The 27,837-nt window shown below is 43.3% G+C and overlaps 1 protein-coding gene across 1 annotated transcript in view; it reads left to right on the top strand.

Annotated features, from left to right (window-relative positions):
- Nucleotides 1-501: 501 nt before the first annotated feature.
- The window catches only part of LOC138268125 (enoyl-CoA delta isomerase 2-like), a 1,004,455-nt gene continuing 977,119 nt past the window's right edge, over nt 502-27,837 (top strand). Inside the window, exon 1 of the mRNA XM_069217527.1 lies at nt 502-665. Within this exon, the coding sequence (XP_069073628.1) occupies nt 591-665 (75 nt within the window). The 5' untranslated portion in view covers nt 502-590. The remainder of the gene's footprint in view (nt 666-27,837) is intronic.

Here is a 27,837-nt window from a genome sequence, read left to right on the forward strand (position 1 = left end):
AATATAACCAAACAAACGAATCCCATTGGCTGAGTCAAATACAATGTACTGTCGGTCCTCTATTGAAGGCAACAAAAACAAGCCTAAGTGAAAGATGGTAACCAAAAGCATCTCTCAAGCAGACTGTAGGTAAATCTAAACAGGAAGGATAGCAAACTATCATAAAATATAAACAATCATAAATGCTGAAAAATACTACGGAGCATGTCAGCAGACTTACGAATGGTAGACTTTTCCCACCTTGCAGGATGTGTTATTTACATTTTCATAACTTGTACAATTGTGCATTCTGTGATAAAAAAATACTTTTGAACATTTGTAAAGAAAAAAACCAGTTAAGACTCGTGTGAGCGTTATTTGACAGAAAATGAGGAAATGTTCAAGAACTCAGAACAACGCCCCGCCCAAGTTATGATATAATATGCATAGATTCCATTACTAGCTGACAGGTGGTGCGGTTTGAGTTATTCAAATGAGATTTATGGCTAGCAGTTACTGTAGTAAACACAAGCAGTTCAAATAGAGCGTCAGGAGCCACGTCTGAGAACATTTTTGAGTTGTGTGTTGAGAGCATTCTGCAGGTTTATTCAATGACAGGGAACATACCTCGTGTGAAGAGCGCAATGGCAAAGGATCCCCCGCATTTAACAACAGACCCAAAAGGGGTAAGTCTGCTTCGTCTCGGTAAAGGTACTACGCATCAGATTTTAGGGTGATCGCTTGATCCAAAGTTATAGCAGGGAGTTAAACTGATCCCTTGTATGAATGTTTTATATATAGAGGTTGTGAGTCTATGTGCATGAGAAAACTTGGAATCTCCCAAAAATGGATGCTTTCTGAGCATTTTGTATTGGCAAGGAAGTGGTTTTATTTTGATTTTTCTCTTTCACATGATTGCTCTGCATTCGTATTGGATGATGCTGGATAACTGTTATGTCTTTTGCCCTCATTACGAGCACCCCAATAAATGGTGTGATATTCATTGCACCTGATAAAGTCCAGTTGCCCGCAGTCAGCTTTATCAGGTGCGAAAAATAACAGATAATTACGAGTTTTTGGGTCAGCATCAAAATCTATGCGTCAGTCAATATTGACATTTTTCCTGCGATACATGTCGACAGGTTGGACCTGACAACATTTATCACAAAATCCACACCGCATACGTCGCAATTAACCTAGTCGCTCCTAACAAGGAAACTTTTGTTTTCTACTTGCGCTGCTCTACACCTTCAGTTAACTTAAAAAAACACATCGATCTGGATGTATAAAGATACCATTGAAAATCTTTAATTTAATTTTGTTTTGAAATTACATTTCAATAATATGCCATAAAGAGATATTTCCATTTATTGAAAACACTATTTAAAGTGATTAGAACAGATTTCACCATATTGCACAAAGGTCTCACAGTGTTCCTGAAATGCAGCCTAACACCTCCCACAAAGCTTTTCTGATCGCATCGCTCGTGGCATTATGAATAGTATGTCAAATTATATCGTCATTTAGATCACATATGATGTGACTGATGGCATCTTTATTTTCATAAAAGAATGTGTTCATTCTGTGTACATTTGCTTCAGAAAATGATTGCTTTTGAAACATTTTCTAATTTTTCTGTCATTAAATACAACTAGGGCTCCTGGTTTTATGGTATTTATTTTTTAACATTTCCATCTGTATTTATCCATTAGTATTTTTTGACCATCTTATTGGTGTTTATCCATATTTATTTTGTTTGTGTTTTGAGAATAACTGAAGTAATAAAATGAAATATTTCCACATTTATTTTACTCTTAGAGGTGCATTCATGTATGGATGCCTGTGGAGTTTTAGCAAATTAAGCAGCTACTTAAAAATAAATGCAGACAGGAAACAAATTGCTTTCTGTCTGTATTAATCTGTAAAATCTGAAAAAACGGAAATCTGGGAGCCTTAACTGTAATTCATGAGTTAAACAACAAGGGTAAAATGACAAACAAACACTACAAAGACCTTGACAGTTGGCTGACACTGTGATAAATAGTAAGTTATGTTAAAGATCATTGAAAAAGATGCATACTCAATCAAGTAGGTATTGTTTTGGAGTATATAAACAATGTAAAGGAGGCTGGTCAATATAAAACTTCCCAGTTGAACTGAGATCTCTCTTGTCTTACTACGTCCGGTAAGTTTTTTTTTCTTCATCTGTGTCAGTGAGATCTGCTTTATTTAATGGTGCTTTGAAAGAGGAAGGCTCTACAGGTATTTACAAACATTAAGTATTTTTGAAACTTAAAATCAGTTGTCAATGTAAAATTTGCCCAATGGTAAAAAAGTATCACACTTCACATATAGATGTTAAACAGTTACAATTCATAGAGCCTCCTCTGCACCTCAGTGAGGAGAGAGAAAACTATTTCAAGTACAAACTTTAAGACTAAAGTGGGTCGGTCTAGTAATAAGTAGCAGTGATACAGAAGAACTGTGTGAGATTCTTCTTCATGCTACTGCCACCGGGCCTTACATTACAGAAGTAAAATTGTAGTTAGTCAAAAGGACATTGGGCCTGATTACAACTTTGGAGGAGGTGTGAATCCGTCCCAAATGTGACGGATATACCACCAGCCGTATTACGAGTCCCGTAGGATATAATGGACTCGTAATACGGCTGGTGGTATATCCGTCACTTTTGGGACGGATTAACACCTCCTCCAAAGTTGTAATCAGGCCCATTGTCTTTCCCATTTTATTTTACTTTCTTTTTCTTATGAAGTTAAATATTTAATAATGTATGCATTTTTTTTTGTTTTTGTATTTATTGTTTATTTTACTCCAACTTTAAGTATTTTATTTTTATTGTATTTTATTTTAGCTTTTATTGTTTATAATGTTGACTTCACTGCACTGTTGCATGCCTTTATGATGTAATAAACCTTCCCACCACCCATAGAATGTCTCCTCAAGACAAAAATTCACACAGGCAACTTTGCCATCTACATAAAAGAACTAGCAGTGCAGGCAATTAGGGGGGGTCCAGCCTGATTTTGGATCCAGCATTTATTACTGAGCTGGACTGGGGAAAAAGGCCAGCATTAGTGAAATATGTTGAACTTGTCCTGGTGCAATCTGTATACACCTGGACAGTCAGCAGCCTCCACACTTTGCCTGCTTTGAGTTCAGTGCATCAACCGGCAGGAGATGAGGAAGATCACTTATTTTCACTTCCAGCTGATCCTTATACAAATATCTCCCTTAGAGACCCATCAGCACTCCCTTTGTTTGTGTCTTATGCTGGTAGTGAGCCAGCTGAAGCCTAAGGACAATTAGCTTGATGTTATGTTATGGCAAGTATTGTATTGAGTGCATGTTTACCAGTTAAGCATCCTGGAACTAAGTACTGCTGCAATTGGAATGCTTTAACAAACAAAAAGATGAGTTATCAGCTATTTTCCGAAGTGATTGTTTGAGATGTGTAAATGGAATGGGAGGGAATTTCCACAACAACAATGCTCCATTGTAAAGGAGAATCCTCCTTTTTAACCATACAGATCTTAAAAAGGATCAGTAAGCAGGATGTTGTGAAGCACACTTTCTGAGCTGGGATGTGGATAGTGATCAATTCTCTAATCGGGTCTGAGATCAACCCATATACAGCTTTGTGACGAATCCAAAGTGTTCTGAATTTTGTCAGTTTTTCCAATTGACAGCCATTTTAACCACGAGAGATGTTGAAGGAGCGAGACTTGTTGGGAAGGATTCAGGATTAATGTTACGGCTATATTCGGAATGATCTCAAGTTTCCAAGGTACATTTTTAGAGGGCAAAGTACAATTATTTGCTATAATCAAGACCGGACCCTAAAATTACCCAGATCACTGAGAAATACTAAGCTAATGGCAATAGTAAGATTACCATCTCAGAACCAAGATTTATTTTTGTTGAGTTGATCTTTAGTTATTTCTCATCTACACAGCTACGGTCGTCATGCAGTCAATTAGGCTGGCCTGAGCCAAGAAGACATTACCATTCAATTTTATGATAATTTGCATGTCATCTGCATAAGTCATTACATTCAAATTGTATTATCTAACAAGAAAGGGCAGGGACAGCCACAAAAATGTTAAACAATGTTGGACGTAAGGATGACTTTTCTGAGATTCTGCACTCCCATTTGGCTTATGTAAAAAATACAGAGCAGCAACAAATCACTTGGCTGCGGGTCCGAAGAAACAATTTTAACCAACTCACAGCCACATCTTTTACCCCTGTCTCCCTAAGATGAGAAATAAGTATTTTATAAGTCACTGTGTCAAAGGCTGCAGACTAATCCAGTAGGATGATTGCATCGACTCCATCCTTATCTTGAATCATCCACAGCTTGTTCATAAACTTCTTCCATGCCCTGATAAGTAGGGAACCCTGTCTGAAATTCATTAGGTTTAGCATTATCATTGCTACACCTTGAAAGCTGATTATTAACCAATTTCACTACCACTTTAGACATAAACTATAGAAAGGAAATTGTCAAGAAGTATTTTTTAATTGAATAATCGGCAGATGCTTTCTTAAGTAGAGCTCCTACAGTTTTTTTTCCAATCATCAGGGTCTACTATTTCTGTTATTTTAGAGGATAATATATCAATAGCTAGATGAAAGATTTTAGAAGGACACAAATCTAGAGGAGAGGCAGCTTTTACCTTTAGAGCAGAGGTATTAACTTTTGCCATGAACATTAGGGCAAATTGCATTAAAAAATTGGCATTATTTTCTTCATTATTGTGAGACGTAGAATCAAGTGAGATCATTGTCTGAATTAAAGATGACTGAAAAGTATCATAAGTTGTTTAATATTAGTGGAGAAGAACTGTTCTGGTGATCACTAGCACTGTGCAACAGTTAGGATTGGAGAGTCAGTCACACTCTTGAAACCTTTTATATTGCTGTTGTTAATGGTAATAATTCTGGTGGCATAGAATGCAGATTTAGCTTCTGTAACCAGGTTTTTACATTCCTTCAAAGCCTCAGCATAATTGGATTTGATCTCAAGAATATTGTCCTTGTGCCACGCCCTCTTTAAACATTTGCAGCCACTTTTTCAAAACCTAGGGGCTTTGTTATAGCATGGAGTTGTGGGATTTCCTTGATAGGGCTCAACCCATTTTTGAGAAGCAACTACTGGTGTCTTTGATCAATTGTTTAGGATCCTGTACTGTGCTAGTCACATCTCCTGGAGTGGTAGGAGGGGTGAAATCAGCTAGATTAGCATTCATTTTTTCTGCAATGATTTTAGAGAGAGAGAGTTGAAATATTTCACTCTAGTCTCTCTGCCCAAATGGCATGGCCCTTCAAAATGCATTTCTACTAAAGTCAAATGATGGTCCTTCCAGCCCTTGAGTTTTATATCTATTTTTTTTATAAATATCGAATTAGTGAACATGTGATCATGCAATGACTTGCATCGTGGGTGGGCAGATTAATCAATTGAGTTAGCCCATAAAGTATGTCAATTCTGTTATCATAATTGACTGAATTCCAAAGATTAGAAGCAGAAAACACAGAAAAGCACAGATATCAAGTGGCTTAATTTGATCCAGAAGTGGTTCATCCCACCTGAAGGGGGTGCATAAGCTAATTAAAAAAGCTGTAGCTTGGTCAGTACGATTGGGGGATGTGAGCTTCAGACTTCCCAACAATCACACTGGCATACTATGATAAAATATATTAAACAACAAAAGGGGTGTGCGAGAGAGGCTTATGCAGCAGTGGAAAGGGAGAGGAATACGATTGGTAGGAGTACTAAGTGAGAGAAAACACATCATTTTTTTAAATAACCAACATTTTTGAAGTTTTTCCAAACAGAGAGAGGGAAATCGTGTGTGCGTGCGTTTTTGTCTGTGTGTGTGAATGTTCAGTTGAATCCGACAGACACCTCACCATACCCGACTCAGAGCACCTATACCCAACCATTTATCCCAAAATACATTCATTGGGGAGGGGTGTAACACCCCAAACATTCTCCTGAAGCTGTACCCCTGCTGATAAACAAGAATGCATGCTACCGAAATGTCAGTGAAACAGACAGGATCACTGCAACTAACAATCAAATTGGTCGACTTGCGGATCATATTTGTTAATTCTATATCTCAAATTCATTTTAGAGCTACTGCCCCATCTATTATTTAAACCACTCAGGAATGGCTGTTGTGAGGTCCGGTTTGGATAAATCAGAGAGCTATATTTCTGTTACAAAAAACATGTTGATGTTATCGTCTACCATGAGCTCGCGTATCTACTACCTGTGCTTTGGCAATGATCATCTATTGATCATCTCCACCTGAAAGCAACATGTAATTCTTGCCCCTGTTCCTCATTAGTGGACGTTAATGATCTGAATTTGCATATTTGAATCGTATTAGGGAAGTACTGGAAGTACTGGTTACTTGTTGGTAACTAACTGCTTCTCACGTAACCTTTAAGTGTTCCTTCCTTGTATGTTGCTTCCTTGTCCATTCTGTCAGAATTCAGCCGGGGGAATCTGACATGGCTGTGTTCCAATCCCAGAAGGATGAAGATGGGCTTTACTCCAGGGTTGGGCTGGGGACAGAACATAGGTCCTGGCATCAAAATAAATGTGTCCCCCATTAGTGAATTAGGGAGGTAGAAAAGTGGCCCTTGTTTGCGAGTTCAGGCAGTTTCAAACTTGTAAAGACACACAGGTTAATTGTTTTATGAGGTATGAAAGATTGCATGGACTGGAATTTGCTGCAGGAAATGTTTGTTTTCGAGTAAGTAGCCAGAAAATTAAAAGACCCCCACTTTGAACCAAAGTTCTTTTGGAACCAAGCAAGCAAAGCAAATCATTGTGACCATCACCAGAAGAGCTCCAATGTCTTTTCAAACCAAGCATCTATCTGTTCTTCCTTTCATCCACCCACTGCTATCCACCATTTTACCTTTACATTCTGTCATCCATGTATTCTTTCATCCCTCAGTCAGTCTTTAACTATTTTGTCCATTCACCCATCCATATCCCAACCTATCCATCTCCAAACCTATCCTTCAAATCAATCCATCCGTCCATCCGTTTACTCTCCGTCTCTTCATCCACCCTTTTACTGAGTCCATCACCCATTTTCAATCATCCATCCATCCACTCTTTTACTCAGCCCTCCAAATTTTAATTCATCCATCCATTCATCCTTTCACCTATCCATCCTTCACCCAAGGTGAAGCAAGATGTGGTGGAAACTCCTTCGCATTTCAAGTGCCCAAACTGTGGAATGCTATCCCCATGTACATAAGATGAGACAGATCAGAAATCAGCTTCAGGAAACAGCTGAAAACACACCTATTGTGGCACAAGGCACGTACTTAGCACTAATAGGGGAGGTTTATTTCCAGCACTGGGAGGCCTGTCAGGTAGTCATGCACTATATAAATTCTGATGAATAGAATAAAATCCACCCACCTAGCCATTGAGACATCAATCCATTTGCCTTTTAACTCATCCATCCATCAGTTCACTCACTCCCCATCACACTTTCACTCATTTGTCCATCCAGTAAGCCTCCCTTTTACACATCCATTGTTTCTTTCACTCATCCATCCTTACATTGATCCTTTCCCTCGTCCATCAAAACTTTCACTCGTCCACCCTTTTACTACATCCATCCACCCTTTCACTCCATCCATCTATCTTCCCTTTCACTCATCCATCCATCCACCCATCCTCTCACTCATCCATCCATCCACACTTTTATCCATCCATCAATCTGCACTCCCTTTCACTCATCCAGCCATTCTTTCATTCATCCATTCTTACACTTATTCACCCATCCTTCTACCCATACACCATTTCACTCACCCATTCACCCACCCTTTCACTCACATATCCATATATCCATCCTTTCACTCACTCAAGTATCCACCCTCTCTTTCACGTTAATTACGAACCTTTGTTTGCCACATTCAAGAAAGAAGAGGACCATGAGGAATTCTTCCTCCACCCCCACTGTAGCAATGCCCCTGCCACCCATCCATCCCAACACTTATTCATCCATCCAGTTAACCTTCCACTCACCCATTTATTCTTTCACTCAATGACAAATGATATGCCATTTTATCCATCCACCTATTTTATCTTTCCACTCAACCCTTTCCCTCATCTATCCATTATTTCACTCATTCATCCTTTCATCTATCCATTCTTTCACTTACCCACCCTTTCACTCATTGATCCAACCGCTCTTTCACTCCATCCATCCACCCATCTATCCTCCCTTTCACTCATTTATCCATCCTTTCATTCAGCCATCCATTCTATCACAAACAAATCCATGCATCGATCCATCCTTTCTGTCATCATTCATCCATCTATCCATCCAACCTTTCATCACCCATCCACCCCTTTCACTCAGCCTTCCATTCTTTCAGTCTTCCATCCATCAACTCTTTCATCCATCCATCCTTACATCCATCCTTTCACTCATTCATCCATTCAACTACACATCCATCCTTTCACTCATTCATCCATCCATGTACACATCCACCCCTTCACTCACCCATCCATGCATCTTTTCTCACACTAATTTTCACATTAATTATGAGCCTTTGCCTGTTGAGTTGCAAATAGAAGAAGCCCATCAAGAGCTTCACCCCTCTGTAGCTGCTATTGTGGGGTTTCACAATGCCCTTCCATCTATCCTTATGCTCATCCATCCACCTTTTCATGCAGTCTATCCATCCATCCATCAATCCATCCATCCATCTATCCTCCCTTTAACTAACCCATCCACCCTTTCACTGATTCATCTACCACCCTTAGATCAATCCATTCATCCACATTTCCTTTCACTTTCCCATCCTTTATTTTACTCACCCTGTCGAAGCCAGCTCAGATGTAAATCAGATCAGGAAACAAACCAAAGACCAGCCCGGTATTCCTTAGATAGAGTTTAATAAGAAATACATGTACATGGAAACTGAGCAGCCTACGTCCAGCTCGAACAGTCTGAACAAGGAAGTAATGCATGATCTTTTAAAGCATTAAACCGCAGATGGATTAATACATTTCATTGGTTCTTGATATTGACCTATTATTAATTTTGCTATACAGCACACGTGATTTATCATTTATTCTTCATAACGCTCCATATAAGGGTTAGAATCATAGACAAGAATCTTGCACAATGTCCTCTGAATCAAATGTCTTGTGATACATCTATATGTGGAGAAAGAGGAACCATAAGTGCATACATTAGTACTTTTAGCAGTGAGGATTTCGCGAGCTAGCATGCAGTGGTGTCTTGTGATGGCCGTCAGTTTAGCAAGCCTTGCAACATAATGCGTTTCAAGCACAATAGACATTTCTTCAAGGCCTAGCTAATTCAACATTGTAAGGTGTTCAACAGAAACAGGCCTGTATTTTCATTGTGTATCACAGGGCCTACTAGGCCCAAAATGGATCCAGGATAATGTGATTCCACAACCCATCCATCCATCCTTTTATCCTTCCATCCATCCACCCTACCTTTCATACATCCATCTGTCCATTCTTTCACTCATCCATCCTTATATCCATCCTTTTCCTCATTCATCCATCTTCCCATTCACCCTTTCATTCACTCATCCATTCACCCTTTCCCTCACACATCTGTACATCCATCCCTTCATTCCCTCACCCAATCACCGACACTCCCTTCTTCCTTTTTGATGTTAATTATAACCCTTTTTCTGCTGAGTTGCAGACAGAAGTTGTCTATTAAGAACTGCACCCCACTGCAGCTGGTAATGTGTGGGGTTCACAGCGCCCCTGCTTGTGTTAATATTAGGGAAATCAACAGTAAAAGTAGTCCATAAAACAGGTCCATAAACAGCCCAAAAAATGGCCCACACCCTGACCTCTCAGACCATCTTGTAAACAAAGGCCTGATTGCCCTATGGGCTAGTCCGACCCTACATGTCTCTGGCACTTCTTTGGCACACACTTTGTGAGTGTCTGCTGTGCAACTGTGGAGAGGGTGCCCTAACATACTCCCTCACTGGCATGCACATACTCTTTTAAAATGTCTCATAAAGTTGCGCTAATTCCTAAAGCTGCAACTCAATGGAAAGCCTGCTCCTGTAACTATGCTTTAGGAGGACGCTTCTTGCACTCACCAAAAATTAAAATGATAATCTCTGAGACCCCAAACCAATGATGCAAAAAGCTGATCCTGATGCGTCTAGATTGCCCTTATTGATCAATCTTGCCCTTGACATGAATCTCGAGATATTGTAGTGTAAGAAACAACTGCAAGTGCAGGTAAGCTTGGCAATAAGAACAATTATAAAACCCAATACTATCAAATACAGAAAGAATCTTTACTGTAGCCCCATATCAAGTGCTCTGCTATCTTGTTGTCAAGTGTTTAATAGACAAATTATGGTTTGGAGGTAGCTTTTTAATTTTTCTTATGAAGTGAGATCTGTATTCAACGTAGGAATGTCAGAGGTATCTGTCTATATCAGTAAGAAAAACAAATAATTGTTTAAAGTAGCACTTACTAATTTATGTTCTTTATTAAATTTATGATAGTATTACTCATCCCAAAGTAGGGAGTCAGACCTCTCCATATCACACAGATATTATTCAGAGGAACTGAATTATACAAGTGTGTGTCAAAATATGGGTAAAGTTAAGTAAGACAATGAAAGTTAAAACGTGTTGGAGTCAAATATCATCCATAATGAAAGGCATTGAATGCTCAGCGCACTTGGTATGGAGAAACACAACTAAAAATGTATGCAGGGTCTACATAATGCAGTGGTTGGGGTTTTCTTTATTAATAAAAGTTTATTACTACCCAAAGCAATCTTTTTAGCAACCTTAAAATAATAAAAGGTTGATAAAACATCAATAAGGTTCTAAACTGAATGGCTTACCGTTTGCATGCAGCTTTTTGATACGATTCATAACTCACTGTTCTATATTACAAAGGTTGTTACTTATGACCTGAAGGTAGCAAGGATCTCTGCAACAAAAGCAGTATCCTACCGAACTGTCTGCATAAAATAGAAATCAGTGACCTGCATATTACACATTGTGCTTTTCATCAGGCCCTCTGTGCTTGTGAATGGCAAATCAGATCTGTGATTAGACTTCACCCAGATCTCTCCACGAAGTGCACTAACCACTGGAGTTGGCTCACTATTATTCTGTGCAGGACGTTGATGAGTACACAGAGATCTTTACAGCAGGTGGCTTAAACCTGTGAGGTATTTTAAAATGCGTCCATTTTAGACAAATTAAACAGGCCAGAATATATTTACTGTCACATTTGCCCTTGTTGTCAATTCCATTGGTCCAGGGTTCTAAAACATAAATGTATAAGTTGACTGTCAGACATTAACCTCACGGCTTGTGACTCCACCTCCCTTTCTGCTGCCACACTTTTGTCCTGTGTGGCAGGCCTTTCGTATATTATTAATGAAGGTTAGGTGCGACATTGCCCTGAGTACATAAAGGCATGACTGTATTTAATACCAAGGAATAGGTGTGCAAGGCTTGGGGTTTGGAAAAGTGGGACAAATCTTTTGAATGGTGATGTAACAGTATGTGCTTGATGACTATTGTTAGACCTGACAGCCCTAGGGTGGTCACCCCCAACTTTTTGCCTGCCTCTCTCCACTTTTTGACACTGTTTTTGCTGGTTTTAGGACTCTGCACACTTTACCACTGCTAACCAGTGATAACGTGTGCATGCTCTCTCCTTTAAAACATGGTGACATTGGCTCCTACCCTATTGACATATTTAGTTTACTAGTAAGTCCCTATTAAAGTGCACTGCACGTCCCACAGGCCTGTAAATTAAATGCTACTAGTGGGCCTGCAGCACTGATTATGCCACCCACATAAGTAGCCCCTTAACCATGTCTCAGGCCTGCCAATGCAAGATCTGTGTGTGCAGTTTCACTACCACTTCGACTTGGCATTTAAAAGTATTTGCCAAGCCTTAAACTCCCATTTTCCGACACATAAGTCACCCCTAAGGTAGGCCCTAGGTAACCCATCGGGCATGGTGCTGTGTAGATAAAAGGCAGGACATATACCTGGGTGTTTTATATGTCCTGGTAGTGGAAAACTCCTAAATTCATTTTTCACTGCTGTGAGGCCTTCTCCTTTCATAGGCTAACATTAGGGCTACCCTCATAAACAGTTTGAGTGGTAGATTCCGATCAGAAAGGAATAGACAGGTCATATTTAGTATGCCCAGAATGGCAATAAAAAATCCTGTTTACTGGTGAGGTTGAATTTTATATTACTATTTTAGAAATGCCACTTTTAGAGAGTGAGCATTTCTCTGCATTTAAAATCCTTTTGTGACTTACAGCCTGTCTCCAATCCACGTCTGGGCTGGGCTGGTTAACAGCTCCCATGGGCATTTCACTCAGGCAACCACAAACACAGGATGCTCAGTCACACCTGCATATATCTGCATACTGAATGGGTCTACCTGGGCTGGAAGAGTGGAGGGCCTGACACTTACATTTCAAAGGACAGTGGTCTGCCTTCACATAATGGACTGCCAAACCCCTTACTTGGACCCTGGTAGACAGGATTATACTGAAAGGGGACCTTGCGCACTTCAAAACCACTCTTTGAAGTCTTCCCCACTTCAAAGGCACTTTTGGGTGTATAAACTGCGTCCCTGACCCAATCAATTTAGACACTTCTTGGGATAGACACTCGGCACCAGAACCTGCAACCTGCCAAGAGAAGCTGCCCAAAGGACTCACTTGGACTACTTTGCTGTAGAGGACTGCTCCCTTGCTGTTGCCCTGCTGCCTTGCTGGGCTCTGTTGAGAAGTGCTGTACAAGGGCTTAGATTGAACTTGCCTCCTGTTTCCTGAAGTCTCAGGGCCAAAAAGACTTCGGCCCATATTTATACTTTTTGACGCTAAACTGCGCTAACGCAGTTTAGCGTCAAAAAGTTTTGCGCCGGCTAACGCCATTCTGAAGCGCCATGCGGGCGCCGTATTTATTGAATGGCGTTAGCCGGCGCAAGCAGACCGGCGCTGCCAGGTGTGCGCGAGAAAAACCACGTACACCAGGCAGCGCCGGCGTAGGGGGAAAATGGCGCATGGGCGTCTTAAAATGGGGCAAGTCAGGTTACATCGAAAAAATCGTCGTAACCCGACTTGCGCCATTTATTTTCGACGCCCATCCCCCATCAACATGACTCCTATCATTGTAAAGATAGGAGTCATGCCCCCTTGCCCAATGGCCATGCCCAGGGGACTTCTGTCCCCTGGGCATGGTCATTGGGCATAGTGGCATGTAGGGGGGCACAAATCAGGCCCCCCTATGCCAAATAAAATTATTTAAAAAAAATAAAAACATTCTTACCTGAATGTCCCTGGGGTGGGTCCCTCCAGCCTTGGGTGTCCTCCTGGGGTGGGCAAGGGTGGCAGGGGGGGTCCCTGGGGGCAGGGGAGGGCACTCTGGGCTCATTTTGAGCCCACTTGTCCCTTAACGCCATGCCTGACCCAGGCGTTAAAAAGCGGCGCAAATGCGCCGTTTTTAGCCACGCCCACTCCCGGGCGTCTCTTTTGCCCGGGAGTATAAATACCACGTAAAGGCCTGGGAGTCATTTTTTAGACGGGAACGCCTCCCTTGCATATCATTAACGCAAGGAAGGGGTTCACGCTAAAAAATGACGCACATTCCGGGAACTTTGGCGCTATTCGCCTCTAACGCCATAGTATAAATATGGCGTTAGTTGGCGTTAGTTTAGCGTCGAATTTGCGTCGAAAAAAACGACGCAAATTCGGCGCAAACGGAGTATAAATACGGCCCTTCATCTCTGCAAAGAAACTCCTTGTGCGGTGAAAATCAACGCACAGCCTGCCGGAATGGATGCAGAGCCTGCCTAGTGGTAAAATAATCACCATATCGCCTAACTGGAACAATGCATTCCAGCTCCACTGTGTCGAGATCGACGCAGCTCCAGCGTTGCGACTGGAACTTCGATGCACAGCCCACTGAATCAACGCATCGCTGAGCCAGAAAAATGCAGCCTAACTTCCTGTGAGAAGAACCAATGCAGCGGCTGCAGTGAGACTGAAAAGGCGACGCATCACCCACTGGATCAACACAGCACATGTGACTTCGCCCCGTACGCCCAGGATTTCCACACATCGTCCCTGGGCGTCAAAAGACCCCGCATAGCAAAAAGGATTCAACCCTGCACACCAGAATTCAACGCAAAGCCCTTGCCGCATGGAAAATAATCCATGCATCGTCTGTGTGCGTCCGGAAATCTGCCACACATCTACCTTTTTCTACGCATCTCCTCCTCTGCGGTCCTCGTTCAAGTAATTATGACGCAAACCAGGTACTTTATGCTTCCAAAAGACAATTGTTACCTTTAAGAACTAAAGACTCTCCTTCTCAGTACAAAAGTGATTTTTCAACTTTTGATTATCAAATCTTGATTGTTTTAACTTTAATTTAATCAGATAAATATCCTATATTTTTCCAAACTGGTGTGGTGTCTTTTGTGGTGTTCTCACTGTGTTATTGCATGATTTATTGCACACATACTTTACACATTGCCTTCTAAGTTAAGCCTGACTGGTCAGTGCCAAGCTACCAGAGAGTGGACACAGGATAATTTGGATTGTGTGTGACTTACCCAGACTAGGCGATCCCTATGTGGACAAAGGTGTATACCTCTGCCAACTAGAGAACCCATTTCTAACATTAGTGATCAGCGGTGAGGATAGGACTTGTGTTTGTGCAGTAACATGCAATAGCTATGTGTACACTACCTACCCACAGTTAAAAGTCAACTTGATTTTTTCTCTTTTTTTGCAATTTAATTTTTCTGCTTGACATTTTAACCAAATCCTAAATCAACATGTCTCTGGCCGGGTCCCAAGAGGGAGCTGGAGAGTTTGAACTATCCAAGCTGGAGACATACACTGTTAGCCAGCTGAAAGGGTTCTGCAAGGGGAAGGGAGCACCTACCTAGTGTGCCTCCAGGAAGGAGGAGTACCAAAAGGCACTGAGGGCCTGGGTAGAAGCCCGTTCACAAGATGATGTTGAGGTGGAGGAGCCAGAGGATGGCCTCTCAGATGATTTGCCGCTAGCAGTGGGGGATGTTAGTTAAACCAGGAAACAGTGTCTCTAGCTATGGCCTGACCTCAGAATGGCAAGGTTAAACATAGAGGCAGAAGAGAGGAAGGCTGAGAGAGAAGCAGAAAGGGCTTTGGCTGAGAAACAACTTCTGTTGGCTCATGAACTGAGTCTCAAAGAGCTGGACATCAAGGCTAGGCAGTCTGAGTCCAGCAGTGATGGTGGCAGCATACATGCAGGACCTGCTGGGGACAAGAAGGTCCGTATACCCAAAAAAGTTGGTGCCAAGTTATGTGGTGGGAGATGACATTGATAAGTGGTTGGCTGCTTATGAAGTTGCACTAAGGGCTCATGGGGTTCCTGAAGAGCAATGAGGGACAGGTTTGTGGGAGATATGTGCCAGCTGTGGGGAGGGACACACTCCTCAAATTAGACCCAAAGGATCAGAACACATACTCATCCATGAAAACCACTTTACTTGCCAAGTTTGGGCTGACCCCTGTGAAGTACTGGCAGAGGTTCAGGGAATGAACTAATCTCTCTTCACAGACTTGGGTAGACTTTTTTGATTTTTCCAGGAAGACACTGAATGGATAGGTGTAGGCAGTAAAGTAGATGACTATGAGGGGATGTATAGTTTGATTCTGAGAGAGCATATGCTTAGTGTTTGCTTTACAGAGTTGCACCAGCACCTGGTTGACAGTAAGCTGACTGATCCTAGAAAGCTTGCTGAGGAGGCGGACCTCTGGGTTAGCACCAGAGTGTCCAAAAAGGTGTCTGGGGGTGGCACCCACAAAGGTGGTCAGAGTTTCCATCAGAAGAAAGAGGGGAGAGGAAATTTAAACCTGAAAGGTGGTCTCAAAAGGCAACCGAAATAATTCCCATAGGGGTGGTGGTAACCAGCCCCAGCCTGAGTCTTAGAAGAGGCCAGGGTTTGTTGATAAGAAGAAAGGGAAGTTTGTACCCAAATACTTAGAGGGCACTTTAAGGGCGACTCCAAGTGTCCCATGCGAGCACAGCCCCCCACTGGAGGGCAGACACCTAGGTTGGCTAGCATAGCACTCGGGGAGGAGGTAGTCTCAGATAGTTTTGGGGAACAGATAGAGGTAACCCTAGTGTCCCTGGGAGATGAAGAAATGGTGCCAAAAGCCCACATGCCTACCAATACTTCCAAGTATAGCAGTCGGTCACCACTAATGGGCAAACAGTGGAGGATCTGCGTGACACAGGAGCCAGCAATACCACTGTCAGGGGTCAGTTGGTGTCGGCAGAGCAGGTCATCCCCAATACATTCGGCCAGATCATAGTCGTTGACAATCGTGAGAGTCACTTACCGGTGGCTCTTGTTCCCTTTGAGGCGGGGGGGTCTCTGGTACTCTAAAAGTAGCTGTGAGTCCTGCCATGACTGTAGATTGTCTGCTAGGCAATGACCTTGAGAATACTACCTGGAAGGAGGTGGAGCTTAGTTCTCACCTGGAGATGTTAGGTTTGCCTGAATGGGTCTGCATGACCACATGGTCTATGGCTGCCCCGGGAAGGGATTCAAGGGCGTCTGGAGCCTGGAACAATGGCCCAGACAGCTGCAAAGAGGAAGGGCAAGGGGTGCAGCAAACCGGTCCCAGATGCAACCACAGTGGTTGACGGGGTCCCAGAGGAGGAGGACCCTGAGTCAACTGGGGAGGACATTGCCGCCCTGGGTAACCTGTCTGAGCTTGCTGGCTGGCAAGTTGAGGGTGGGCCATCCAGGGAGGAGTTCTGCAAAGTGCAGAAAGAGTGCCCCACTCTTGAGGGTTTGAGGCAACAGGCCGTGGCCCAGGCAGCCGGTGAAGCCTCTGGAAAACACCATATCTATTGGGAGAATGATCTCCTTTACAGTGAGCCCAAGGTACTGGAAGCGGGGGCAGCACGTGTGCTGGTGGTCCCGCAGTGCTACCGGGTCTTCCTTCTGAGGTTGGCTCACAAAATTCCCCTGGTGGGACATTTGGGGCAAGACAAGACATTTGGCAGGCTTGTCACCCACTTTCATTGGCCCAGAATGTGGGTAGCCTCAGATGCTTTCTGTAGGTCCTACCCAACCTCCCAGGCTAGTGGGAGAACAGGGAAAGGCTAAAGGCCCCCCGATCCCACTCCCCATTGTTTGCAACCCCTTTGAAAGGGTGGGCATTGACAACATTAGTCCCTTGTACCCCAAAATTGACCTAGGCAACAGGTTTATCCTGGTTTTGATGGACCATGCCACCCTCTATCCAGAGGTGATGCCTCTAAGGACAGTGACTTCACCGGTGGAGACCAGAGCTCTTATGTGGATATTTACCCATGTGGGATTCCCAAAAGAGGTTGTGTCTGACAGAGGCACAAACTTCATGTCTGCCTACATGAAGTCCATGTGGGATGCGTGTGGGGTGACCTACCAGTTCACCACCCTTTACCATCCTCAATCCAATGGTTTTGTGGAAAGGTTAAACAAGACCATAAAAGGCATGATCACAGGCCTACCTGAGGCCATGAGGCATAAGTTAGATGTCCTCTTGCCATGCCTTCTCTTTGCTTATAGAGAGGTTCCCCAGAAAGGGGTGGGGTTCAGCCCCTTTGAATTCCTCTATGGGTACCCTGTCCGGGACCCCTAAGCATACCCCTAAGCATAGTAAAAGAGGGGTGGGAGAAACCCCCCTGGGATGTGGTCAGTCACATGCTGGCCCTCTGCAACCAGATGCAATGCTTCTGGAAACAAGCCAAGAGCAACTTCGAGGCCAGTCAAGAGGTGATGAAGCAATGGTATAATCAGAAGGCCACCCTGATAGAATTCTCAGCTGGGGACAAAGGGGCATATTTATACTCCATCTGCGCCGAATGTGCGTCAAAAATGCTGACGCACATCCAGCGCAAACCTTGCCCCATATTGAAACTTTGACGCCCGAGCCCGTGGGCCTCAAAATCCCGCTGTGTGAGTCATTTTTTGGATGCAGCAACCTGCCTTGCATTAATCATATGCAAGGTAGGCGTTCCCATCCAAAAAATGACTTAAATGGCCGTGCGTCGTATTTATGCTTTCGGGCAAAAATGACTCACGGCCGGGAGGCAGAGCCGGAAAATGACGCACAGCCCTATTTGCGTAAAAAATTAACTCCTGGGTCAGGGCAGCCATTAAAATGGGGCAAACACACCTGTATTTAATCAGAACACACAGAAGCAACAGCAGAGCAGCAGAGCAGCAAAAGGGAGACATGGAGGTGCTTCTCATCTAGCGTGCACACAGACGCAGAGCCCAGCAACAACAACTGCAGCTACCACAACACCAGCAGGGACCCCAAAGGCAGCGCAGAAGGCAGGACAGGATATTCTGCACCAGAACAACCCTTCATGGCCTCAGGGAACATGACATCTTCCAGAGGTACAGGTTGAACTGGCAAGCCATTCAGCAGCTGCTGTGAAACATTGAGCCACAGTTGGCACCCACCTTGCTGACACCCCGCACCATCCCAACAGAAACCAAGCTGCTTGCCGTACTTCACATGCTGGCAAGTGGCTCTTTTCAAACAACTGGTGCCCTGGTTGCCGAAATATCACAGCCATCATTCTCTGCCTTTTTGCCCAAAGTACTGGATGCCATCATTGGACTCACACCCTGCCACATCTGCTTCCCTAACACACTGCAGAAGCAGCAGGAGACAAAACAGGGGTTTTACCTCATTAGTGGCTTCCCACACGTCCTTGGTGCAATCTACTGCACACATGTACCTTGTGCCACCTGCTGCAACTGAACACCTCTACCGCAATAGGAAGTACACACATTCCATCAATGTGCAGGCCATTGTCGATCATCAAGGATTGATCACCAACATTGTGGCAAAGTATCCTGGGAGTGTCCATGACTCATTCATCTTCCGTCACTGTACCATCAATCAACACTTTCAGGATGGATGGTATGGCAATGGACTACTTGTTGGTAAGTACAAAAACCTACTTATATACACACTGCACAGCAACCCTCTAGGACACACAATACATACATCACAACAGCAACATGTCGACAGGAACACACTGAGCTCGTCACATCGCTAGCCATGTTTCATAGGTCACCATTGAACCTGTCACACATCTGAAATTAGTGTACAGCCTAATGTTAAGACTACAATGATCACAACGTTTGGAGTGGGTTGCCTAAATGTCACCTTGCAAAATGTAAGCGTCTCAATTATGTTTACATTAATCCATTGCATAAGTCTAAAGGTATGTGATGTCCAGGGTACATTGATATGAACGTGTTAACAACACTGTCAAATTGAACCTGTGTATGGAACTATCATCTCACCCCCAGTGAAGACACAGGGACACCTGTATCACAAGTCACAATGCTAGGGAGGGCACACTGTACCCCAAATCCCAAAACATACTGCTGACAACCGGTCAGCAGCCAAACACTCGTTCAGCCAAGGAAATAACACAATGCACATGGTACATCCTACAAGCCTAGGATGCAACGCAATAACACAAAAGAGTCAAACAACACAAGACACCTACTGCCATGCAAGGTGATTTCAATGGGGCAAGCTACATCAACATGATCCCATTCATTTTCTCTTTCAGCTGATCAGGGGTATGGGTTCCAGCCATGGATTATGACACCATTTGGCAACCCAAGCACTGCAGCAGAGCGTGCCTACAATGATGCTCATAGGAGGACATGCAGCATAGTCGAGAGGACCATCCTCAAGTCGAGATCCTCAATTCGAGATTCAGGTGCCTCGACATCACTGGTAGCCTCCTATATTCCCCTGAAATGGTCTGCAAGATCATTCTAACATGTGCCATCCTGCACAACATTTGCATAAGAAGGAACATTCCCCTCTTGGAACCAGAGCCACACATGCCTGAAGAGGAGGAAGAGGAGGATGGTGGCCTGCAACATGAAGGGGAACAACAAAACACGGCTGCTGGAGTGTGTAGGCGACAACATATTGTGAACAATGTCTTTTAAAAATAATCACCATCACCACTTTATTAACTAATGTAAATAAACACCGATAATAATCACCATATCATGGTCTAGCTAATCATTTGTGCTCACCTTTAACTCTAACTATCAGAATAAGAGTGTTGCCTCATGGAACAATGCTGATATACCGATCAGGAAACAGAAAATCCCAGAGTAATTGTGATGTGTATCATACAAGGGTCACATACACACACACTGTAAATGACATATATCCTGTACATTTCACCTTTGAAGGGCAATAGCAGAGGACCACACCTGGAGCAGCATAGAAGTTGCCACTTTGTCAAATACACCGTTATGCATTGCTAGTAATGAAGCTGTGTAGCACAGCCCTTGGGTTCATGTGTCACCTACAAAAACACAGGACATACACAGTTTTACATGTTAACTGTCTTGTTCAGACCACTGATTATGTAACTTGTTACCCTAAGGATTCCCTGTGGCTACATATGTACCACACTTGCTTTACCAAACCTCTCATTCCTCAGAGGGTATTTTGTCATGTGCTTCATCAATGCATACCCAAATACATTGTATAGCATCATCTGCCTTTTAATTGTACCATATTTGTTAAATTGTCTTTGAATACCAAAATCATGGCCCATCCCTTGTCTGGGTCTCTTGTATGCATGAACGACAAAGTGTGACAGTGTCCCAGGGCCGTATGCAGGGATTAGGTACGGTGCCTCCAGCAGAACCAGCAACCTCTGATAATGTCCATGAAAAGTCCACACATGTTAGGACCCTGACAGTTCACATGCTGAATCACATTGCTCACAACATATTGATGGGCCGTGCGTGGAGAATAGCTGCGAGAATAATCAGCACAGAGGCTATGATGTTCCCAGATACAGTGGGAATTTCAGAGGCCAACCTGTGTACAAATGTTGTAATGACACCTGCCGGAACATGACACCTGAGACATTATCTCACTCAGCACACCAAGGTTGCCCTGTTGTAAGTCTTATTACACGTCTTCAGTGACAGGGTGGGACCATCCCCATGTCCTCATTGACTTTACTCACATTGATCTCCGAAGGATACTCAGTAGATACAGGAATAGCTGCCACTGACTCATGATGAGACCTGGACGTAACTGTGACAACACACACCCCTAAAAATATACAAGATCAACATTGGAGCACACATATGAACAAGACACCTCTGTGCAATTGATCACTGGAAATATGTGGACACGTGCTGACTCGTCTGCTGGTCCACCACAGCCAATGTAGAGTTGTGGCTCAGTTATATGACCTCAACTGTGGTGTCATAATACACTTGTGGTTCACCTTTGGCTGTCTGGGCCAATTACATGGTACCCACTTCATCTATGCATGTGCCTGACTCACTGTGGGATTCACCAACAAGTGCCTAGGAAGCAGTTACCAAAAATCTAGGACATGGGATGGCGAAATTGTGGACCATTGACATGAACAAGCGTCTGCCACCTATCTGGTGCATGCTTTTCCATTTGTGGTGTCTACGTTACCCAAAATCTTGGAAGTGCACACAACGGATGTTGCTACATGCATGACTAACACATGTCCTTTCTCATTTCCACAATGACTTGCATCTAAGGTTTGGACACATTGACTTCACATTCATACAAGCATATTTGCAATAATACATCTTGTGATGCCCACACATTGGGCCCACAACTACATTAGTAGCCACTGCACACACATTGAACCATAGGCATTGAGGCATTGTACTTATGTGCGTCACCTTGCTATCCTCTCCTGATGCCAAACATGCCCAAATTGTGCAATACATATATGTAGGCCACACATATGGCCATCTAGTGCGTCAGCCAAGCGTCAAAATCCTGTTAAGGAAGTAGCGGGTCATGGTACGCTGCAGTATGATGTCTCACATGTGAACATACACCATCAACACCAAAGTGGGTGCAATCAGTCTATCTTAGTTGTGTCACAAATGTAACATTTCATTAAATTTAACAAAATCCCCAAAACCAGTTCATGCACTGAAATTTTGACGTTTCTAGCGTTATGCGTCATATTTTTTTCACAAGTACAGATTGTGCATCCTATTTTTCGACATAGAGGAGTGAAAATTAGGCTGCATCCAAATAATTGTAAAGACTATTTACTATTATTTGGATGCGGCCTAATTTTCACTCCTGTGCGTCGAAAAATATGACGCACAATCTGTATGAGTGAAAAAATATGAAGCATAACGATAAAAACGGCGGCCATTTTATGCAGGAAGTGATGTAATAGGATATCCTGTTTACAGATTATGTACAGGTGTACTTTCACTTTCACTTTGCAGTCTGTGAATCTTCTAGACTGTGTGGCTGTGTTCAGAGTGTTATTTTGAGCTTTGGTGTCCTGTGTGCAATCTTACTTGTTACTTTGTGAAATAAATATTGTTGTTGTATACTGTCTGAGTGTGTTTAGTTTACAATTGTCCGGTGTTGTAGTGTATTTGTTGTTTGTGGGAGTCTGTTGTGGGTAGTGCTAGTTTGGGGATAATTGGGCTCTTTTAGTTGTTAAGTTTACATCTTTTTTTGTACTTCTACTTTCCCCTTTTCTCCTTTCTTCTTCTTTATCCCCTTTTCCCCTTTTCAGTGCTGAGATTTTGGGTAGGCCACGTCTTGGCAGGATGGGTGAGGAGGAGCTTGGGGGGTTTATATGGCTGGTGTGCCATTTCCCCCCACTCATGATCGAGGCAGGGTGATACAGGGGTATCACACTGAGGCGCGAAGAATCTGGTGGGGAAAGATGCTGCATCACTTGCAGTGGGTGTATGGGAGCCTGAGGAATGACCACCAACTGAAGCACCACTGGGCTGACCTCATCACTAGGGAGCAAGATCTGCTGGACCACCTGGGAACAGTGATTGGTGGCCCTGTTGGTGAGTGCAAATCATGTAAATGTGCACAATTAAAAGCTCTGTAGTGACATCAGATGAATTGTACAATATCTGCCGGCTAAGTTGCTGACTGTGTGGAATGCTGTGGAAACAGACAGGGTCATTAATGCACAATTGCTAGCTGTCAGGAAGCACAAGCTCTGCAAACTTGCAGAATACTTTTGCTTAGTGTAATTTGGTGCTGACTTTGTGTCAAACAGGAACACGAAATAGGAGGCAATCATGTCTATATAGGTTACATTTGCCAGTGAAGTATAGATTAACTAAAATATTGGCAACCTTTGCTGAAGCAATAGCTACTGACTTTAAAAACACTACATGATTCTGAAAATTAGTGCTGGCTTCACGTCAATTGATGATAGCAATGTGGCCCAGACATATGTCTCACGTGTGTCTGGTGAGTGTGTAAGGAAAGCTTTTTTGGAAGTTCTATGAATGTTAGGGATTATTGTGGTCCTTCATCTTTTTGGATACATGTCAGATCTGGATTTGAAAACATCGGGAAAAAGTGTAAGGTGCCTCAGCTAACATCTTAGACTGGTATTTGGAGTTTGTTGTGCCACATTCCAATTAGGGATGGCAGTCCAAAGGTATGCACATAGGTTCATATCTCTATGTTTGGTGAAAATCACCATTGCTGGGCCACATCAAATGAAGAAACTATAACAACATGAGGGCTTACAAAAGTCCCTGTCCCTCTGTAAATTGTACCTATGTGTCATAAATGTGTCATGGCCACATAGGCTGTTTGACTGGTAATGCAGTTCTCAAGTAACCAGGCTTTGGATGTCTCTCTTGGATGCACATGATGAGACGATTACACACCATTATTATTTCTGCTCACTAATGAAGGAGCATGTTTGCCACCACATGATAGTTAGGGCCACTGCATGTGTGCAAATATGTGTGTAATTGTCACAGGAGACCCATGCTATGTACATGTTGGCCGTGATATATCAGATGCAGTATCATCATGTCTCAATGGCTTTCATTACTTATGTCAGCTTACACATTGTTTTTGTCTTTGAAATTGTTGGTCAGTGCACAGATTCTAAGCACAATTCTTCCTTCCATGCCTTACAGGTGGACTGGCACCCTTCACTGTGGGAGAGGTGGCTACATTTGAGGACCCCGACCACTCCAGTAAGTGTTGATATGTCTGTTATGTTTTGTGTTTGCTGGTGATGTGTGATGGACTCCTGTGTGTTGAACACATAGCAAGGTGTGATGCGCTGGCCAATCATTTGTCTTGTTCCATGAGTGGGATTTCAGTTTCTCACCAATTTTGATTTGGCCAATGCCTTATCCTATTGTATTCTCCAGGGATTGTAGGTTATTCTTGTAGGCCCCGCAATGAGAACTGGGGTGAGTCATGCGGATAACACTTGTATCAACAAGAGTCGCACTGGAACTCATCTCAGATTTAGTCTGCCTGTCAGACCCACGTTCTCCCAGATTGGTACTGCTAATCGCTTTCCAACAGACTTCTGCTTCCCTATTCAGCAAAGTACTTATTAAAATGTAGGTTGAACTTCCTAGCAGCATGTAGTTCCACATGTAGCACTAACAGTAAATGGCACTTGAGTGCAATGGCCTAGGTGGGCATGCAAATCATGATTGAAACTCTGTGTCTGTTGTAAGTCATGCCTTACTGGAAGTATATGATGAGGACCAAGTTTTGCATTTCCTGACATGTGTGGCGCCGGGATTGTTCAAGAGTTTGCTGTCTCCTAATTGTTGATAGACCTTACCTGTGGTGTGTGTGTAGAGCCAAACATGTGTCGAGCTTCCTATACACACCTGGGTGTACATGTTGTTTGGAATTGTTCGTTGTTTCTCCACCCCTCCCTCAAACACAGGCATGGGTTTGTGAATAGGGTACCTAGAACGGATGCTACCAGTATGTTACACATACATGCGAATAAGTGAATGTTTGGTCGGAACCTAGATACACACTCAGGTATAGCACATGAGTACTATACTAGCAAGTCCAATTACAACTTGCAGACCATGTGGCTTTAGATTTCCATCCCGTACACTGACATCTGTAGCCCAGGCATTGGCGGAGGATGTTCAGCATGATTGTTAGCTGACAACTGGCAGAACTCAGATGCCAAGTTAATGCCAGTTGTTACCCATCTTGTAGGGTTTGGATGTGCTATATGTGATATGACCTTTGTAGGCTGGCCTGCCATGTACTTCCTCAGGGACATTCAATGATCTGTATGGTGATATGAGCTGGTACAAGTAGAGTAGATGTACTGTCTGATTTACTTCTTGTCCCATTTCACACAATGCAGTTCCTAATGTAAATTGTTTGCCTTTGTCTTCACAGCTGCGAACATGACACCTATCCAGGTCCGTGAGTTCCAGAGGCGGGCCATGAGGTACCAACATATCCTGCTGGTAGAGTCTGGGTTCAGAAGGATGGCCCGAAGATACCGGAATGAACGGGCATCCGGAGCATGGAGGGCTTTCCTACAGGGTGGGCTTACTTTGCCCACCACAGCCACCACAAGCACAACCACCAGTTCCACCCAGGTGTCACCACCCACAGGTGGGACTGTTGTCCCAACGTCTGCAGTTGCTCCAGGCCCCAGCAGTGCAACACCTTCAGGGCAGCCAAGAGGCATTGGCTCTACATGCCCACACACATCCTCCGCCGGTACCAAGACTGCCCCAACTGCTACAGTTGACCCTGCAGCTTTCCAGGCAATGGAATGCAAAATGGACTGCGTGCTACGGAAAATCAGTCACCTGCAGGGTGATGTTCAACATATGAATAGGCGTGTGTGGTCCATTAAGCGGACCCTCCGGAGGGCCAACCTCTAGACTTTTGGATATGGACATGATTCACTCCCCTCCCTCCTCTTTCCTTGTTCTCATACTTAGTGGGCTTAGGGGGCTTAGTGTTAGGTTAGTATAGGCTGTTAGTTTAGTTAGTGTTAGTGGGTGGGGGGTCCTGAATCTTTCTATTTTTACTTATTAAGTGTGTGGGTGGGTGGGGAGCTATGTTGAGGTTCTTGTGTGTTTAAAAAACAAACAAAAAAAACAACATAAAAAGCATTTTTTTTTTTAAATAAAAAAAGATTCAAAAAAATAAATATTTGTTTAGGATAGTATAGTATGTGTTTAGATTAGTATCTGTTGTCCTCCATGTGTCCCTTCTCATAAGGGGGTGGGGGTTGATGTTAAGAATGTTTCATTACATGTGACAAGTAAGTTTAGGTTAGGTTAGTTAGGGACAGTTGTGGGTAATGAGTAGTCAGGGTAGATTAGGGTAGGTAAGACTTTTCCCTCAGTTTCCTCTTCTGTGATTACTGTTTAATAAATATATAGTGAACCCTTTACAGTATGTGTTAAATGCTTGTTGATCAGGGCCTTGGCATTAGTGTACATACATTTTGTTCTATTACATTTGTGTCCTATGCTACGAACAAATCCCAACTGAGCAGTAAGATTGGCAGCTACCCCAGAGCTACCTTGCAAAGACTCCACCATTCGTTGCAACCACTAATCACAGTTAATATGGATCCCAACCTGTTTTTGTCAATAAGTATGTTTTCTAAGTCACAAACAGTGCTTCCAGATTTGGTATTGGGGGAACAGTTTTAGGTCTGACTGCAGTGTGATGTTCAAGGACACCCTTATAAGGTGAGTTGTCGTAAGCACTCTTGTAGTATTGTCTTCATGACTCACATAGATAATTGTGACACTGTTCAGCATGATTACCTATTTGGATGTAAACTCAGACACCTTCATTCATGCAGTTTTTGGAGTGTTTGCTTAGATTTGTGTGCACTGTTATATGTGTTAGTATTGCATGGTGACAACATTTTGCTGCCACTATTTTATGACTTAAATATCCCTTGAGGAAGCAGTATTCTGTCCAACACAGCATGATGGTGTATGTTTTCTCACTTCATCAGATATTACCCTCAGGAAGGGCAGAGTATGACGCAATCCTGGTCACTGTGCAAATTTATCTGACTACATAATTTCAGGACAGTTGTATTGACAAGCTACGTTATTTGACAGGAGGCACATTTCAGTTATCTACTGCACAGTTGATGTGTCACATTACACAGAGACAATTTTTTTGTGTAAGTGCTGTTTATTGAAAAGTGCTGTAGTGCTATATGTACATTTTCCATAATTGTGAGTTCATTATAGTGACATCTTCCATTGTGATCCTACACAAGAGGTAAAGGAAAATGCTTTTGACATGCTGGGGTGATGTGTCAGACAGTGCAGAGGGACAGGATTTGCCAATGAGTAAGAGAGAGACAATCAATGGGCAGGCTGACAAGATATACAATGGTTTGAAGAACAGTCATTGAGTACAGTTGTTGTAAGACTGGCATGCTACAAAACACTGGACCTTGGTAATAGTTGGCCATGTGGCAGGGAATAGTGCTTCCGGGTACTTTTCCATGTGAATGTGATCTGTTCCATGTCTTCTTCTTCTGATGTGTGTGTTGCCTCCTCTGTCCTTGGTGGTGGTGGTTGTGAAGGGGCAACACACACCTCAGTGTTAGAAGACGTGGAGTCAGACATCCGAGTCACTGCTACCTGTGAAGGTCTTAGGGGCAGTACTGCAGCAAGGAGGACCTGCTGATTCTTAAGAATAGCAGCCACATCACAATGGTAGGCAGCCAGGTTGGCCCTGAGGGGGTCATGATTGCATTCGTGCATGCAGTGGAAAGCTTGGCGTGCGAGGTGTAGTGGCAACTCCCTTATTGCAGTGGTGAATTCCTTGACAGTTACTTGTAGTCCTTGCAGGATGGATGTTAGGGCTTGCATAGCTGCTGCCTGATCTGCAGATGACACCATGCACGAACGCACC

Source organism: Pleurodeles waltl, chromosome 2_1 (assembly GCF_031143425.1).
Source record: "Pleurodeles waltl isolate 20211129_DDA chromosome 2_1, aPleWal1.hap1.20221129, whole genome shotgun sequence".
Lineage (NCBI taxonomy): Eukaryota > Metazoa > Chordata > Amphibia > Caudata > Salamandridae > Pleurodeles > Pleurodeles waltl.